Raw genomic sequence first — 17,744 nt, forward strand, 5'->3', positions numbered from 1 at the left:
TGGGATTTGGAGGGGGTGGCAAAGGAAAAACCCAAATGGGTTGGTGAATCCAAGAGCAAGAGGAGTCTTGTGCCTGCTCCCAAAAATGCATATTGTGCCCAGGTAGGGGGTCTGGGACACTTTTCAGGATTTCTGCTCATCCCGGGTCCCAGCCTGGTTTGTGGAATTGAGGAGTGGCTGAATAGCAAGGAAGAGGTGAAGGGCCTGAGAGAGCCCAGCTGAGTTCCCTATGGCTCCAGAGAGGCACGGAAAGTAGAGGGAGGGAAAGGAAGAGGGAGAGAGAGGAACACTGTGCCTGGGAAGGCCTGGGATAAGGCTGAGGGGGATGCACCTGCACTCTGTGTGAACTCACAGCCCAAGAGCAGACAGGATCCGGATGTCTCAGTGGACACCAGAGAGGAAAAGTATTGATGACCAAGCACCGGAAGTCCCTGATCCCCTCCCCACAATGCCTCCGGCACATCGGGAGCCCTCTAGAAAACTAGAGGCATGATTGGAGGAAAATGGCTGGGAAGTCCCTACATTAACAGGGATGTAAGTCCTTACTACCTGATGGAAAAGGGGCTGGAAGCAGAAATTGGGTTTGATTGTAGAAAAGTAAGGAAGTTAACATTTCTTGGACATCTAAGTTTGCATCCTGACATTTATACTATTTCAGTATTGTTTGATTTTCTAACAATGAGAATATAAGCATGTATTATTTATATAAATTAAAAATGATTTTTTGTATGATTCCACTTACATGGGGTATATAGAGTAGTCAAATTCACAGAGACAGAAAGTAGAATGGTAATTGCCAGGGGCTGGGGACAGGAGGAAGGGGAGTTAGTGTTTAATGGGTATGCAGTTTCAGTTTGGGAAGATGAAAAGTTCTGGTGATGGATGGTAGTGAGGGCTGCACAACAATGTGAATGTACATTTTAAATGGTTAAAATAGTAAATTTCATGTTATGGGGCTTCCCTGGTGGCACAGTGGATGAGAGTCCGCCTGCCGATGCAGGGGGCACGGGTTCGTGCCCTGGTCCGGGAAGATCCCACATGCCGCGGAGCGGCTGGGCCCGCGAGCCATGGCCGCTGAGCCTGCGCGTCCGGAGCCTGTGCTCCGCAACGGGAGAGACCACAACAGAGGGCCGCGTACCGCAAAAAAAAAAAAAAAAAAAAAAAAAAAAAAAAAATTTCATGTTATGTATATTTACCACAGTAAAACAAATGAATGTAAAAGAGAAAAAATTATTGTTGCAAAGTTACTGTAACAGCTTTGATTCTGGATGTTTCCTGAAAACTGGCATGGTTCACATTCACTCCATTACCACTTCTAGCTAACGTAGGCCCATCTGAGGCCCCTAGATTTCTCAGCAAGGCCCTATTTCTGGGTGCTTACCTTTCTTGCAAGAAAACAGCTTGCCACTTCCTTCTCAGCTTGGTCACACACTCTCTTGGTGGCCCTCTTGTTGCAGATCCCAAAAGAGAGGTCAGTGGGCAGCTTCGGCTCTGTCCTAAACACCAGGAAATAGGGCCTAAAACCAGTGACACCATCCTGGGGGCACAGTAAGCACCCTTGCTCTGCATGCCTCTGTTCCTGGCACACAGTTCTCTGCACATCTAACAAAGTTCTACTCAATCTCTTGGTTTGGGGTCCTCTTGAGGATGGCAGGAAGAAGTTGTATTCTTTTGGAAGTCTTTCAACAGAAACATTTCCCTTAGCAATTGACTCTCTCTCTCTCTCTTTGGCAGTGGAAGCGTGGAGTCCTAACCACTGGACCACCAGGGAATTCCCAGCAGTTGACTCTCAAAATCTCTCCTCTAGTCAGAATAGATTCCATTAGGGAGACTGTAAACGGAGATGATGAAAATTCTTCCAATCAGCAGGTGTTTCTTGAGCACCTCTGTGTGTTCAGCATCGCTGCAGGAACTTTGGATAAGTATATACTAGAGAAGTAGCATCTAATCATGAAAGTAGAGTTTCCAGATCAGAAACAATCAGAAAAAAAAGAAATTCCTAATCTGTGGTGCTGTAAAAGAGCAATGCAGTCTGGCAAAGCCAAGGAAGGCTTCCCAGCGGGGATGAGACTAGAGCGGGGCCCTGAAGGAGGGCTTGGATTTGGATAGGAAAGAGAGGCAACAGGGCATTTGAAGGAAGCCACACACAAAGGAAGTAGGAGCAGACTGAAGGTTGTGTGTAGAGAATTTGTTATGATTCATTCCTGGAGTATGTCCTGTGTGCTCAGGCATGACACTAAGCAATAGAAAACAGACCACCTGTCCTCAAAGAGCTCTAACCTGGGAGGTGGTGAATGGGGGGAGATACTAAAACCAATACAGGTGATGTTTATTAGTCCACAAGAATGTTAAGCCCCCAGAAAGTAGAAACCTTATCTGTCCTGTTCATCACTGTATCCTCAGTACCTAGAACAGTACTAGGCACAAATTAGGTGCCCAATAAGTGCATACTGAATGATGGAATGCTACAATGCAGAGATAGGATAATAGCAATATTGATAGTTAGCATTTATTGATCACACAAATGTGCCAGACAATATGTAAGAGTTTTACATACATTATCCTATTTGATCATCCAGCATTTTGAGAGTACTATAATTATCTCATTTCACAGATTTGGAAACCAAAGTTTATAGAAGTAACACTTGGACTTCCCTCGTGGTCCAGTGGTTAAGACTCTGCACTCCCAATGCAGGGGGCCCGGGTTCCATCCCTGTCAGGGAACTAGATCCCTCAGGCCGAAATGAAGATCCCGCCTGCTGCATCTAAGACCCAGCGCAGTCAAATAAATAAATAAATATATATGTGTATGTATATATATATATATATATATAAAAGAAGTAACACTTGCCTTAAGGTTACCTAAACAGCAAGTGACCGAAGGGAGATTTGAATTCATGACTGCCTAACTTCACAGTCCATCCTCTGAACATAGAGTCTACTGTTCAAAATGCTGTTTAGGGAAGTTTTTCTGGTAGCTGATTGAAATGCGCCGGGAAAGTCCCAAGAAAGCGAGACCATCGCAGTGAAAAACAGCAACCGCAACGTGTATGAACTAAAGCGGTTACAGTGGGAATGGAGAAGAAAGGATCTCCTTTTGCGGGGCCTTAAAGGGCTTCTAAAGAAAGTTCAGGGCTTGGTGACTTACTGGATATAAGGGATGACTAAATTTCTCGCCTGGGAATACGAAGAGTAGCCTCGAGAGAAATAGCTTTTCTCTAATTCCTAGTTCGACAGTACACTTTAGATAGATGACCCTAATCTCTGGGTCTGCCAGTTCCGCAAAGCACTTAATCAGGTGCTGGTCATCTACAGTAACGGCAAGCCAGCATGAAAAGTCACTCTAGACTGCAGAATAATAAAAGCGTGAAAGAAAGAACAAGAAAGAAAGAAAGAAGAGCGTGGAGGATACACACACAAGCCTGTTCCAGGAGCTGTTGCATCCCAGAGGCGGGCGGGTACTACAAAGGGAAAGGTGGGGCTTGTCTATGAACTACAACTCCCAGAAGGCATCGGGCAGATCACCAAAGTTTCCGGCCAGAGCTTACTTCCGGTATTTCCGATGCTGACGCTCTCTTCCGGTTTTGGTGCCCCCCCCGCCCCCCCCCCCGAAAGGCTTTGAGGGTGCGCGCGGTGAGTTCCGAGGCACTGGGGGTGCCAGCGGGAGCCTGGGAGTCTCACGTCCGCACAACACTCAGCGGTGAGTGTTAGCTCGGGGAGGGCGGGGAGGAGAGAGGGCATGCCGGCGGGAGGACGTGTAGTCTTGGCAAGAGGAGGGGAGGGGGCAGAGCGGACTGAGCTCTCGGAGGGCCCCAGAAAGGGATGTGGAGGGCCAGGACGAATAGGATCCCGGGGGAAAGATGGAGGATGGGATACAGGGGCGTGGGGGAGGACCCTGCGAGCGCGGCGTGGGATCACAGGGAAGCTGGTGGAGAAGGAGGAGCAGCGGGAAGGCAGCAGCCGTGGGGGACTCCTGCGTGAAGGAAAGCTAGAGGCTGTTGCAGGTCCGAGATCGGCCGAAATCCGGCGGCCTAAGGAGTCTGGCCACATGCAGTCCTCTCAGAAGATCGCACCAGTTGGGGAGCACCCAGGGCGCTGGTGGCTTAGAGACTGCTCTGTAAAAGGGGCTGCTGCTTTGATAAGCTCAAAAGAGTTTTGATAGACTTTGTAAGAAAGGGCTGTCAGGAAGCTCTTGCTGGTTTTACAGGCTTGGGTTGACTGCTCACTTTGCTTTTTTCTCCAAAGATGAGGCTGCTGGCATTCCTGGTGTTGGCTCTATTTGCTGTCACTCAAGCAGAGGAAGGAGCCAGGCTTTTGGCCTCCAAATCACTGCTGAACAGATATGCCGTGGAGGGGCGAGACCTGACCTTACAGTACAACATCTACAATGTTGGCTCAAGGTAAGGAGGCCCTGGAGCTATAGGTTGGGCCCTTTTCAGGTTTCTTAGATTTCCCAGCTGGGAACAGGGACCAACAGTGATTTATCTTTGGGAGATTTCCAGCAACAGATATCACGAGTGAATGAATATACTGCTGGATCTACTTCTGGAAGAGGAGGATATTCTTACCTAAGCTACAGGAAACCGTCTTCCACTTTTTGAGCTGGAAGAGTTTCAGAGTGGGGAAGAAGCAAAAATTGTGGTGAAACAGGGAGAGGAAGATGAGAAGGCAGAAAATGTATGATCCTTCGTTACCTCAGGGGTTTAGTTTCAGCTTCGTTTCTTTCATTAGCATTTTTGTTGTCTTTTTTTCACTTTATTCCCTTTAATGTTCTTTTCCACATGCATCTTGCTCCTCTTCCCCTCCTTACACACACACACACACACACACACACACACGTGAGAAGAAATTGGGGCAGAAACGGATTCAGGCCCATTCTTTCCTAGATATTTGAGTATTTTGGTGCCCAGAATCCAGGCCTTGGCTGGGATTCTTCAGTGCAACAAACCCAAATAACTGTGACTCATATCTGTCTTTTAAAGTTCTGATTTTTTAGGACAGGCAGGCAGATTTGATTGCTGATTCCTTTAATTTTATACCCATTGCTAACCTTTCTTCGTTTCCTCCCTTTTCTAGTGCTGCATTAGATGTGGAATTATCTGATGATTCCTTCCCTCCAGAAGACTTTGGCATTGTCTCTGGAATGCTCAACGTCAAATGGGACCGAATTGCTCCGTATCCTCTTGACACTGGGTGATGAAGGCTGGTGGTGGTGGGTGGGAGGGCGGTAATGTTGAAGCAAATCAGCAGGGTCATTCTTGTCGCCACTCTGGATGAGATGGGGCAAGAGAGACTGGTGAGAATTGTGTGAGCATGATTTAGGGTGGGCCTGAGGAAGGAGGTTCCTGAAGTTCAGGTCATAAAGTTCTAAAACATTCTGTATCGGGAGAATGTAGACAGATGTTTGTGGCTGGGCGAGGATGTTTAAGGTGCTTTTAAAAGAAATTCAGTGGGGGGCTTCCCTGGTGGCTCAGTGGTTAAGAATCCGCCTGCCAATGCAGGAGACACGGGTTCGAGCCCTGGCCTGGGAAGATCCCACATGCCGTGGAGCAGCTAAGCCCGTGCGCCACAACTACTGAGCTTGTGCTCTAGAGCCCGCAAGCCACAGCTACTGAAGCACGCACGCCTAGAGCCTGTGCTCCGCAACAAGAGAAGCCACCACAGTTAGAAGCCCATGCAACGCAAGGAAGAGTAGCCCCCGTTCGCTGCAAATAGAGAAAGCCGCGCACAGCAACAAAGACCCAACACAGCCAAAAATAAAATAAATAAATAAATTTAAAAAAAAAAGAAATTCAGTGGGATGCTAGGTGGAGGACCTGGGTGACTTTTTTTTTGGCTGCGTCGGGTCTTAGTTGCGGCACAAGGGATCTTCGTTGTGGTGCGTGGACTTCTCTCTAGTTGTGGCGTGTGGGTTTTCTCTTCTCTAGCTGTAGCGCACAGGCTCCAGGGCACTTGGGCTCTGTAGTTAGTGGCACGTGGGCTCTAGTTGAGGCGCACGAGTTCAGCAGTTGTGGCACGTGGGATCTTAGTTCCCTGACCAGGGATCGAACTCGCGTCCCCTGCATCGTAAGGTGGATTCTTTACCACTGGACCACCAGGGAAATCCCCTGGGTGACCTTTTAAAGACTCTTCTTCAATAAATCCCTTATTCGGATCTACTGGTTATTTCCTGAGTGTTTTTTGTTTGTTTGTTTGTTTTTTGTGGTACGCGGGCCTCTCACTGTTGTGGCCTCTCCTGTTGCGGAGCACAGGCTTTGGACACGCAGGCTCAGCGGCCATGGCTCACGGGCCCAGCCGCTCCGCGGCATGTGGGATCTTCCCGGACTGGGGCACGAATCCGTGTCCCCTGCATTGGCAGGCGGACTCTCAACCACTGCACCACCAGGGAAGCCCTCCTGAGTGTTTTGAATTAGATTATTTTTTTTCCCTGTGATTTAAAGTATATTTAGATTTTCTGGCAAGGGTAAGTTTTCTCTTTGGGTTTTGGGGGGTTTTGTTTTATATTTTCAAGAACTTCCTGCAGTTTTAGGCAGCAAAAGATTTTCTGTGACCTTAAGTGACTAATTTTTCATCCATAACCTATATTGCTTTAAAAGTTTAATTTAAACACCTCAATACTGCGTATGTCATAGACCCTTTAAGACTTGGCTAGAAAGACATCATATTATACCACATACTTCAGGCTTAGAAAAAAAGCCTGTGTTTATTATTTTCGCAGTATATTGCAGATGTGAAATCATTACATGTGTTGGCAACTCTTTTTGTGAATGGTGTGTTTAGTCCCTAAGTTGAAAGTTTGTTACAACTGTAGCTTCATCTTTTTCCCTCCTTAACTCTTGCGTCAGTGCTAGCAACGTTTCCCACACCGTGGTCCTGCGCCCTCTCAAGGCTGGTTATTTCAACTTCACCTCAGCAACTATTACTTATCTGGCCCAGGAGGATGGGCCCGTTGTGGTGAGTTACCCAAACCCTTAGTTGGATGGGGCTCAGCTCTGCCTTCCTTTGAAAACTCTTGTAGAAAATCTCCAGAGCAGGTGCTAAATTCTGAGGAAGATAAGAAGGACCAAAAACTTGAGATATCATCATAGGAAGGAGGTATGTTTCAAATAGGAAGGAAGTATGTTTCAAATTATAAAGTCTCAGAATCAAGCAATTGAAATGAATGGGAGAGGAGTACTGTAGCATTCCCTTCCGCTTCACTTTTAATCTGTACAGTGTCATGTGCTGCCCAGTTTATTGCCATCATTGTCTTTCCCGTCTGTCTTCTGTGCTGCCATCAGATGATTCCTGGTCTCCGCTGTGTCTGTATCTTTCCCTTGCTTAGAATGCCCCTGCTTCTTGCAGCAAGGCTGAGTTTCCTGCCTCTTCTCGCCGTACCCTCCAGCATTCTCACTGTGTTCTGCCTCTCCCTTCCTCTCTCTACCCTCGAAGACCCTCCGTCCTAATTAGACCAAGCTCCTTCCTGTGGCACCTCCCCCGCTCTCAGTGCTCCTTCTTTTCACTTTGCCTTTGGTCTCTGCTTGAAGTACTCTCTGTACTCTCTCTCCTCCGCTTCATTATCCAAAGCCGCCTCAAGACCTAGCTCTGAGCTGCATCTCCTTGATTTTGTCTTCTGCTTTTACAATTCATATCGCTCTTTCCTACTCATTCTTTCACTAAACAGTCACTGACTGCATCTAAACTTCTAGAGCTCTTATAGTCTATGCCACTTGAACATTTAATTATTGACCATCTTTATTAGTTCTCTTTCCTGTATCTAGGTCTTTCCCTCACTCCCATCTCCCAGTTTAACTATAAACTCCTTGAAGCAAGGGACTTTGTCTTAGATTTCTTTCTGTTTTCCATATAGAATAGAAACCCAGCGATAACCAGTCTCTTGACTGATTGATGTAAAGGTCAGCAGACATTTATTGAGCCCCCTGCAAGGTGCTAGACTCTAGGAAATACCAAGCAGATTAAGACACTGTCCTAGCCCTCAAAAAGCTTGGGTCATGAATTTATAAGTACAGATGGGCTTTAGGCTACTTAGTGAGTGCACAGTAAGGAAGGGACTTAACAGAGTCAACCATAGAGCTAAAAGAAATCCAAGAGTCTCAAACATTCAGTGCACTCTCTGAGTTATCTTTTTTTAATAAACCATGTGGAACCATATTCTTATAATCTTGGTTATGTTTTCATATCTTCTATCATGTGTGCTTTTAGAACCACCTCTAAGACTCTGGTTCCACCTGGTCCTTGATGGGTTAAAAGACATAAAATTAAAGGCTCAGCAGCCACTTTAGAACAAAGTTGTTTGCAATGCTCTTCAAACTCTTGGCCTCCTCTCCAAGACAAAGGAATGTGGGGCAGACTCAGCCCCTCCACTAGTAATGTACATTTGGGTAGGGCTTTATACTTTCCAGAATCCTTCTCATTAGTTTGCTTGAGCCTCATGTCAACTTGTGAGGTACAGAAGAGTGTTTCCACTTGAGGAATGGGGAAAGGATCGCCATGGGCAGAGGGGCCAGTGGTGGTGAGCAACTCTTTCCAGAGTCTGAGGCTAAGATAGAAGGATTTGGCTTTAATTTCAGCTGCATACCTGTCCTACCTTTTTTTAGTAGATGCTCATCATGTGTCTCCTGGCTCCTAATTTACTTATCTTTATAACACACTAAGAATCATCCAGCTCTCTCTAGTTCAAAAACTTTTCCTCATCTTGTTGCTTTCTTGGGCCTTTGGGAGCTAAGAATCTATGGCTTAGAACTGGGTTGGTTGGAACTGCCCTTTCCCAGATGAGAAAGAGCTGGAGACTTGCCTTAATGCCCTTCTTTTCTGCTTTTCAGATTGGCTTTACCAGTGCACCCGGACAGGGAGGAATCCTGGCTCAGAGGGAGTTTGATAGGAGATTCTCCCCCCATTTTGTAAGCTTTACAGTCTTCTTGGCATTCCCCTGGGAGTAGAACACGCTTTTGGTTCTGGGACCGTGTGGCTTCCTTAGAAGATATGTTTAGTTGGTTGGTTCTTGTCATATCTGTGTTTTGATGTCTGATACACACAGCCATCAAATATCCTGATTTAACCACGGTTAGAGATTTTGGGCAATGAGATCACAATTGCCAGAACCAAAAAAAGCTGCCCTTTTTCTCTGCTCAGCCTTGAGTAGAGCTCCATCTTGGAGTCCTGGGTCTAATTCGAGGATTAAAAGTATATCTGCTTAGATTAAAAGAGTTGCAGAGCATCGGGAAGGTTACATGGGAACTTTGGTGTAGTCTAGTCTAGGGGAGAATTCTTTGAAGATTTGCCTAAAGTACTGAATGAGGAGACTCATTTATTCATTCATTCAGGGAATAATTATGAGGTTCCTAATTACATGCTCAGTTCTGTGCTTTGCTTTGAGAAAGCAACGCAAGACACAGTCCCTTTCATTAAAGATCTTATGGGCTCATAGAGGCTTCAGCGCAAGTCAGTGGGGGAAGAGTGCTGTGGTGGAGATCATACACAAGGCTCTGGAGGAGATGCAACAGGAGCACCTAACCTGGTCTTTGAGAGTCGGGGAGGATTTTCTGGAGGAGGGAGGTTTAACTTATTAAAGAGGAGGTAAGGAAGGGGAGGCACCCTAGGAAGAGGGAGTAGCTCAGAAGTGAGAAAAAGCATGGTGCAATCCAGGAATGGCAGGTAGTTTAGTGAGGCCAGAGAGCAGAGTGTGAGACAGAGGAATGGAAGAGAGAGCTGGAGGTGGGGGCAGGGGTTAGGTCGCAGGAGGCTTGACTGTTAGGGCAAGACCTGGGCATCTCCCTCCTCAGAGATTGTTTGGAAGAGAGAAGCTTCTCTTCCAGATTGGGTTGGGTCAGATGAGACCTTTGGTTTCATAGCTCAAAAGATATAGATTAGTCTTTAGCGAGCCATTCTGTGTCCAGAGTAGCCAGAGAGGAACCTTCCTGCGAAGGTTCTGCTTAAAATTTGGGCTGGACTGCTCCCTTTCTCATTGGACCCCTTCCTTCCTGGTCCCCTCCTGTGCCCTAATCCAGACTTCTAAGCAAGGCCTTTGTCTTCCACAGCTGGACTGGGCAGCCTTCGGGGTCATGACTCTCCCTTCCATCGGCATCCCCCTGCTGTTGTGGTATTCCAGCAAGAGGAAATATGACACCCCCAAAACCAAGAAGAACTGAGTGGGGCTTCCAGTCCTCCCTTCCCAAGGAATACAGGTGCTTTCCAGACTCCAAAGGGTATCTCAAATGCAATCTCTTCTCCCTTAGCCCTTGGCCACCTCCTTGATCCTGCCCTGCTCTCAGCCAGAGCGAAGGACCAGACCTGGGAGTCTTTGAGAGCCTCCTTGGTTCCATCGTGAAGCCATACAAACAGGAAAGCCTTTGGCAACTGCCTTGAGCCTAGGGGCCCTGTGGTGCACCACTGAGGTGCCGCGGGGTACATTGCTGGCGATGTGAACTCTCTCAGGGGTCCAGGAGGGGGCACTTCGGAGACTGCCTGACACCACCCCATCCCCCGCCCTCCCCTCTCAGAAGAGGGTGGAAGATAAGATGAAAGCTATGGGACTCTTGGAGGCTACCCAGTCTCTGTGCTGGCTTAGGGAAGCTCTTACCAAATGGGGTTTTCTAATAAAAACAAATGCCACCCTGCCTTGTCTGTTTTCCCATCACCTGGATGAGCTCAGGTTGCTGTTGGTACTCAGGCCCTGACTTCCCAGGCTCCTGGGCAAGTGAGCTGAATTCCTGCCTCCTTGCTCTAGGGATTGTAGGTCCCGTTCCCACAGAGATATCCCACCCCCCGCACCCTCCCTTCTGAACACCTTTGCTTCCATCCCTTATTTCTCTCTGTTCTCATCAGTCACCATATATTCCCCTAAACCTTCCTTGCCTGTGAGCCCCTCTCCACAGTAGAGGAGAGAATGGGGAAAAGTGTTCTGCAGTTGTTCTCATGCCCCGGGAGACCTTCTAGGGGTGATTTATTCACTGACTGTTCTTGAGAAACTATCTCTTACGCCTGATTCTAGCCCTTCCTCCGTTTAAGAGCTAGCTTTTCTTGAGCTTGAACTTATTATTATTTTGGCCACATTGTGGGGTATGCAGCATCCCGGTTCCCTGACCAGGGATTGAACCTGTGTCCCCTTCAGTGGAAGCGTGGAGTCTTAACTACTGGACTGCCAGGGAAGTCCCATCTTGAACTTATTTTTAATACCTCTGCTTTGAGCTCAGGCCAGGCAGAAGCGCCTGTATCCCCTGAGTTGTTACCTAAGCACGGCCTCTGGAAAGGCAGTGGGTATTGCGGCGACAGCAGTGGGGAGAAGCCACGCTGAGCTGACTCTGTCCAACCCAGGAATGCCGTGGTCCGAGAACAGCCTCCCAGGCAGGAGAGAAACCCAACAAACACCCGCTTTGTTCCTGTCACCAAGTTTCCCAGCTTAGATTCTGGTGGGGGGGCGGGGGGAGAGTGCTGCCCAACCAGTTTAACCTTTCCTTCGCCCAGCCTTCGGAGCCTCTGGGCCCCAAGAAGGATGAAAAGGACCTGGAGACAAAGGGAGGCTCCAAATGGAGTAGCCCTCCACCAGCTCACATCCCTCTTTCAGGGCCTACGGCTCGGACACCCCAGGACTGGCCAGGTCAGAGGGCAAGAAGGATATATTTGCTTTGGTTCATTGTGTTCCTGGTGGAGACCTGGGACTTGCTCAAGAGAATGGGGAGAAAGACAGTGGGTCAGAAGCTTGGGGTTGAGAGCAAGCATAGGGAAGGAAGAGGGAGCTAGTTTGATAATGTATCGTCTTCCTCTAGGACTATGAACTGTTGGTCTTTGGACCAGCACACTATTTGCCATCTGTGTAGTGTCCACTGAAAACACAGTGAGGAGTTAACCTATAGGAGTGGGGGTTCTGGTTTAAAGGGTAGGATAAACTTCATAACTTGGGAAGGTAACGTAAGAGATTTCTCCCTCAGTCTGAGCTCTGGGAGATACTCCTTTTCTGAAAGCTGGGGCAGTCTTTACCTTTCCTTGCAGAACTCAGCATTTTGTGTCCTGGCCCTTGTTACAGAGGAGACTAGGGGGGAACCCAGGTCTGACCCAGATGACGAGAGAAGCATTGTGAAGGCAGTGTCACCGGCACCTTGAAAAAAGGCCAAAACTAGATACTTGCATCTCTCGAGAGATCAAATTCCTTGGAGTCAGGATGGAATTTGAGCCTCCCTTAAGTAGTAGCATTGAAGAATGTAAGCCTCTCAAATCTATAGATGGCAAGACTCAGCTGGAGTAGTTGCTTTAGGATTGAGCCCTTTTCTTGAGGTAACTTAATGGAGGATGAGCAGCAGACGGTACTTCACTCTAATGGAAACTACCCTAGGGACATGTGACCCCTGATCTCCAGATTTCATGCAGGTCTGCAAGGGAGAGGGAAAGCAAGCACTGGCCCTACATCCTTCCTAGAGATTGAGTACCCAAACTGAGGGCTTCCTCCCTAAAAGGCAAAACAGATAGTAACCCAGCTCTCAGCGTGTTCCAGATCCCCTCCTCCCGCTGGAAACTAGCCCTCTATCCCTCCCACGTCGTCCAAACTTTTAGCTGGCACCCGCTCACCCACACCCAGCCCTGGTACCAGGAGGATCCAGGGCCCAGATTACCACCCCTTTCACATACTAGGCTTTGGGACTTCACCTGACAAAAGTTAATTGGAAATGGGTATAAGGATTCCCAAGAAGCTGTGGATAATGCAGCGGCTTGGTGACAGGATGGGAAGTTATCTGGGCTGGATCCCTCGAGAGAGCGGCTCAGGGTGGCGGAAGCAGCACTGACCACAGAGGCAGCAGTGCTGGATCCCAGCCCCAGTTCTGCCACTCCCTGGCTGGCAGACCTCAGGTAAATCACACACACCCACCCCCGCTCGGAGCCTGTGTCCTCATTTGGACAATCCCAGGATTGTTAAATTAGAGAATTTCTGAGGACCCTACACCAGTAAAACAGGCAGCTGTTTCCCCTGTATTCTTGTGAAGTGAGAAACAACCACTGTCACTCATGTGGTTTGGAGCCCAGCCAGGTAGGAAAGGGCACACAGTTTCCACATCTGGCAACAACTGCCCTCTTCCTCTCACGCAGAGGGAGAGTTTTAGAGCAAGGATAGACCGTAGATCACCTAATTTAATCTCATTTAATAGATCAGGAAAGGCAGAGTGGAGTGGTTTATCCAAGGACACAGCAAGTGGCAGCTAGCATATCTATTGAGTAACAATTATGGGCCCAGCATTTATGTTCCACTATTTGTACATATCTCATTTACTATCCCCATTTTACAGAGGAGGAAATGAGGCTACTAGGGAACTTCTCCAAGGCCCCTTAACGTGTGAGTTGGCAGAGGCAGCCAAGCTCTTCCGATTCCAACATGTCCTTTCCCCTGGACCACGAGGCCCATCAGGGAGGAGGCTCCCCGGTACCACAGGAAGTCCAACATCTGCCCACTCCATCCTCTGCCCCAGGGAAGCGGTGAGGGTGAGTCAGTGCCCCTAGAAGCTGTTATCAGGGAAGGGGGTGGAGAGCCAGTCAGATATCCTGTGCCTGGTATCCACAACACGCCGGGAGTTGGGAGCCGGGTGTGTGCCAAGCTGCCTGCTCACCCTGTTCCTGTTGGCTGAAGGAGGGTCCTCCTCTGATGTAGCTGCCCTTGTCATCGCTCCTCCCTGTACTTTCATCACAGAAAATACAGTCTGTCCTCCTCCCCCTACTGCAACCTGCCTCTTAAAGGGAACGACAAGCATTTTGAAACCAAATTTGAGAGAGAGCAAAGGACCTCCCTGACCCTAGTAGGACCTTGCTGTTAAGTAGGGTTCCAGCTGTGGGCCTTTCCCTGAGTTGTCTTCTTCTTCCCCTCAGTTCCACCCTGTCTCTGCCGGAGGGCGGGTGAAGGTTCCCTGGGATGTCAGGTTCCCACATACTCTCCCCTCAGAGTGACCCCAGCTTGGTTTCCTGTATCTGTTCCTACGTGTGCCTGAATCTGGGGGCTGCCCTTTGGGGGATGCTGAAGATGGGGAACCCAGGAATCCTCGGGACCAGCAACGGCACCCAAGGGGTTAAAGGTCTGGGCACAGCACTGTCTAGGGTGTTTGAAGTAGGGCGGGGAAGGGAAGGGCTAGAGTAGTTGGAGAGGCAGCTGATCTGGACTGGAATGAGTCCCCCCTGTCTCCTGTGCAAACTTCTGGACCATGAGCAATTCCCTTAAAAGGACCAAGAAAGAGGCCCCCCCATTAAGGTCCTGGACTGGATTCTTAGAGGGGCTGTCTGAAGTGGGACTTCTTCCTATACTGCCGTCACCAACCGAAGGCAAGAACAGGTCTCCCATCTTTGGGATATCTCCCAAGTCTGGTGAGTTTCCCTCTTCCCTTTCCCTGAGTCCTTACCGCATCAATGGGCATTTCCCAGAAGCAGCGATCTTCAGGAACCCCTCAGCACCCCCAGGAAGTGACAGAACAATTCTCCACCAGTCTCCTGCATTCAGCTGCCTTTTTTAAAAATAATTAATTAATAAATTAATTAATTTTTGGCTGCATTGGGTCTTCGTTGATGCTCGTGGGCTTTCTCTAGTTGCAGCGAGTGGGGGCTACTCTTCATTACAGTGAGCAGGCTTCTCATTGCAGTGGCTTCTCTTGTTGTGAAGCACAGGTTCTAGGTGCTTGGGCTTCAGTAGTTGTGGCACATGGGCTCAGTACTTTTGGTTCGCAGGCTCTAGAGCGCAGGCTCAGTAGTTGTGGCGCACGGGCTTAGTGGCTCTGTGACATGTGGGATCTTCCTAGACCAAGGCTTGAAACCATGTCCCCTGTATTGGCAGGCAGATTCTTAACCACTGCGCCACCACGGAAGTCCCATCAGCTCCCTTTTTTAAAAAAATTTTATTAATTTTTATTTTGGGCTGCATTGGGTCTTCGTTGCTGTGCGCGGGCTTTCTTTGGTTGCTGCGAGCGGGGGTACTCTTCACTGCGGTGTGCGGGCTTCTCATTGCAGTGGCTTCTCGTTGCAGAGCACGGGCTCTAGGTCCGTGGGCTTCAGTGGTTGTGGCACGCAGGCTCAGTAGTTGTGGCACGTGGGCTGTAGAGTGCAGGCTTAGTAGTTGTGGCGCACGGGCTTAGTTGCTCCGTGGCATGTGGGATCTTTCCATACCAGGGCTTGAACCCGTGTCCCCTTCATTGGCAGGCGGATTCTCAACCACTGAGCCACCAGGGAAGCCCTCAGCTCCCATTTGTAACTAGGGTGCATTGAGAGTGTGTGTGTCTCTGTGTGTGTGCGCACAAGTGTGCAAATAGGAAATCACCATAATGGCCAACAGTTAACACTACTTGTGGGACAAGTGACGCCAAAGATTTTATATATACTTTTTTTTCTTTTTTTGGCCGTGTCACTAGTTCCCTGACCAGGGATTGAGCCCGGGCCCTCAGCAGTGAAAGCACGGAGTCCTAACCACTGAACCGCCAGGGAATTCCCTTATATACATACCTTTTTTTTTTTTTGGCTGCATTGGGTCTTTGTTGCTGCGCAAGGGCTTTCTTTAGTGGTGTCAAGCGGGGGCTACTCTTCGTGTGCAGGCTTCTCATTGTGGCGGCTTCTCTTGTTGCAGAGCACGGGCTCTAGGTGCGCGGGCTCGGTAGTTGTGGCACGTGGGCTCTAGAGCACAGGCTCAGTAGTTGTGGTGCACAGGCTTAGTTGCTCTGTGGCATGTGGGATCTTCCCAGAGCAGGGCTCGAGCCCATGTCCCCTGCATTGGCAGGCAGATTCTTAACTACTGAGCCACCAGGGAGGCCCCCTTTATATACATTCTTAATCCTCACAGTCCTATGGGGTTAGCATATCATAATCCCCATATTAAAGTTGAGGTTTAGAGGAATTAAATAACTAACACTCATCAATTAAGAGGTAGATTATAGGACTGGGATTCAGACTCAAGTTTATCTGGCACCATTAAGACAGGAGGTATGGACAAACAGGATGGCTAGAATTTTAAAACTTTAAATCCTAATTCACCCTGGGTCCCCTTCCTCTAGGCCCTGACATTATTCCCTTTATCCCTGGTGGTTAATTGTGAGATTTAAAGGGCCACAAACTCATACCTGAGAGCCAGGGGCTTCCAGATTCCAGATTACCCCATCCATTCAGATTAGGGGCTCCTTAGTTCACCCACTGCCTTTAGCTGTTCCCTGGGATCTGATGGGTTAACTCCTTGGGACTCAGTGGCCAAAGTCTTCTCAGGTGTGTCCCTCTGAACCTCAGCCCCTCTCTTGCCCCACCCTGCTGGCATGGCACCCAGAACGCATGCCAAGAAACTGACAGGAGGCAGAAGTGGACTGATTGGTCTTCCCCCTTTTATTCTCTAGCCCCGACACATCATGGGCTAGTCTGGGTCCCAACAAGCCTCTGGTAGAATAAGCACACAGGCCCAGCATAAAGAGAAGATAGGATCCCTAGGTTCAGTTTGCAAACAAATTTTTTTAAAAAAAGAGAAAAGATGATCACACTTGGAAGCCCAAAGCAGCAAAAATCCTGACTGATTTGTGAGCCTAATATATCAAAGAGGGGGGGGTGATTTAGGGTGAGTGTTTGAGATGCTTGATGGCTGACTTTTTTTTTTTACATCTTTATTGGAGTATAATTGCTTTACAATGGTGTGTTAGTTTCTGCTCTATAACAAAGTGAATCAGCTATACATATACATATATCCCCATATCTCTTCCCTCTTGCGTCTCCCTCCCGATGGCTGACTTTTAAGGAGATATGATGGGACTTCCCTGGCGGCCCAGTGGTTTGGAGTCTACACTTCCACTGCAGGGGGCATGGGTTCGATCCCTGGTCGGGGAACTAAGATCCTACATGCTGTGTGGTGTGGCCAAAAAAATAAATAAGTAAAAATTTAAAAACTAAAACTAAGGAGACGTGGTTAGATGAGAGGACTGAGGATGCCTGGCTCTCTAGCTTTGAACTTCCAGAATTAAGTACTAACAATAAAATCGACAACTCTGCCCTATGGGCCCTGGAAGCAGGTGGAAGCAGGAGTCAACCCAAAAGCTGATGTGGCAGATGGCTTTTGCCTGAACTAGCCCCTGTCCCACAGAGGGGTGGTACACTTGCCTCACCACTGTGTTTGTGCATAGACCCTTCTGGGTCCTCGTCTTGGTGCCTGATACCTGGTAGGTGCTAAAGAAATATTTGCTGAGTGGAGGAATCCTCTCTATGTACCCTTTACCTTTTCTTTGATTTTTAGAATTGTGATACCACTCTCTGGCAGTTGACAGGAAAGCCAGGGAAGGAGGGTGAGTTCCAGGATACAGTGTTGAATGCACAGCAAAATCTCATATGTCTCACACTGAGAAATAGAGCGATGACGTAGCCAGGTCAGGGTGAGGTGAGGAGGAATTAGAGACTTGGGTGCTATATGACTTGCTGTAGAATGGTGTGTTCGTGAGCAGGGAGGAGTGGGAAGGAACTGTGGTTACCAGGGCCTTCTTCATCTGAAGCCCTGCTTTAGTCTTCTTTGCAGGACACTGTTGGATTAATGGTTTACTTTCTATGGGAGAGGAAGCAGGTAGGTTAAATTTTGAACCATCAAAGGGTTTTCTACGACCCTGTTCCCCCAGGGCTAGGAGACCTGGAGAGAAGCCAGCAGACCATGCCATCTGGCCTCTCCCTTCCGCCCTGTTCTTTATTATCTGGTTCTTTTGGGTCTTCCACATTATTGCCCCCTTTGGGAAATTTAGGACCCCAGAGCCAGGCCCAGGGAGCCCCCC

The 17,744-nt window shown here is 48.5% G+C and overlaps 1 protein-coding gene across 3 annotated transcripts; it reads left to right on the forward strand.

Annotated features, from left to right (window-relative positions):
• Positions 1–3,531: 3,531 nt before the first annotated feature.
• On the forward strand, positions 3,532–10,616 carry SSR2 (signal sequence receptor subunit 2). 3 transcript variants are annotated; one of them, XM_004284584.3, is made up of 6 exons: positions 3,532–3,633; positions 4,246–4,400; positions 5,077–5,175; positions 6,846–6,954; positions 8,823–8,900; positions 10,038–10,616. In XM_004284584.3, exons 2-6 carry the CDS (start codon positions 4,246–4,248, stop codon positions 10,146–10,148), a joined length of 552 nt encoding a protein of 183 aa, XP_004284632.1. In that variant the 5' UTR covers positions 3,532–3,633; the 3' UTR covers positions 10,149–10,616. The 3 variants fall into 3 exon arrangements, with proteins under 3 accessions (XP_004284632.1, XP_033270639.1, XP_033270640.1); XM_033414748.2 differs by lacking the exon at positions 3,532–3,633 and adding an exon at positions 3,683–3,700; XM_033414749.1 differs by lacking the exon at positions 3,532–3,633 and adding an exon at positions 3,986–4,004.
• The last annotated feature ends 7,128 nt before the right edge of the window (positions 10,617–17,744 follow it).

This window comes from Orcinus orca, chromosome 1 (genome assembly GCF_937001465.1).
Source record: "Orcinus orca chromosome 1, mOrcOrc1.1, whole genome shotgun sequence".
NCBI classification, from domain to species: Eukaryota; Metazoa; Chordata; class Mammalia; order Artiodactyla; family Delphinidae; genus Orcinus; species Orcinus orca.

What these genes read in the sequence shown, in the direction of transcription:
- SSR2 (XM_004284584.3), top strand. Translation starts at nt 4,246, where the DNA reads ATGAGGCTGCTGGCATTCCTGGTGTTGGCTCTATTTGCTGTCACTCAA. An exon ending in ATCTACAATGTTGGCTCAAG is followed by an intron (nt 4,401 to 5,076) that starts GTAAGGAGGCCC and finishes TCCCTTTTCTAG; the next exon opens with TGCTGCATTAGATGTGGAAT. An exon ending in AAATGGGACCGAATTGCTCC is followed by an intron (nt 5,176 to 6,845) that starts GTATCCTCTTGA and finishes CTCTTGCGTCAG; the next exon opens with TGCTAGCAACGTTTCCCACA.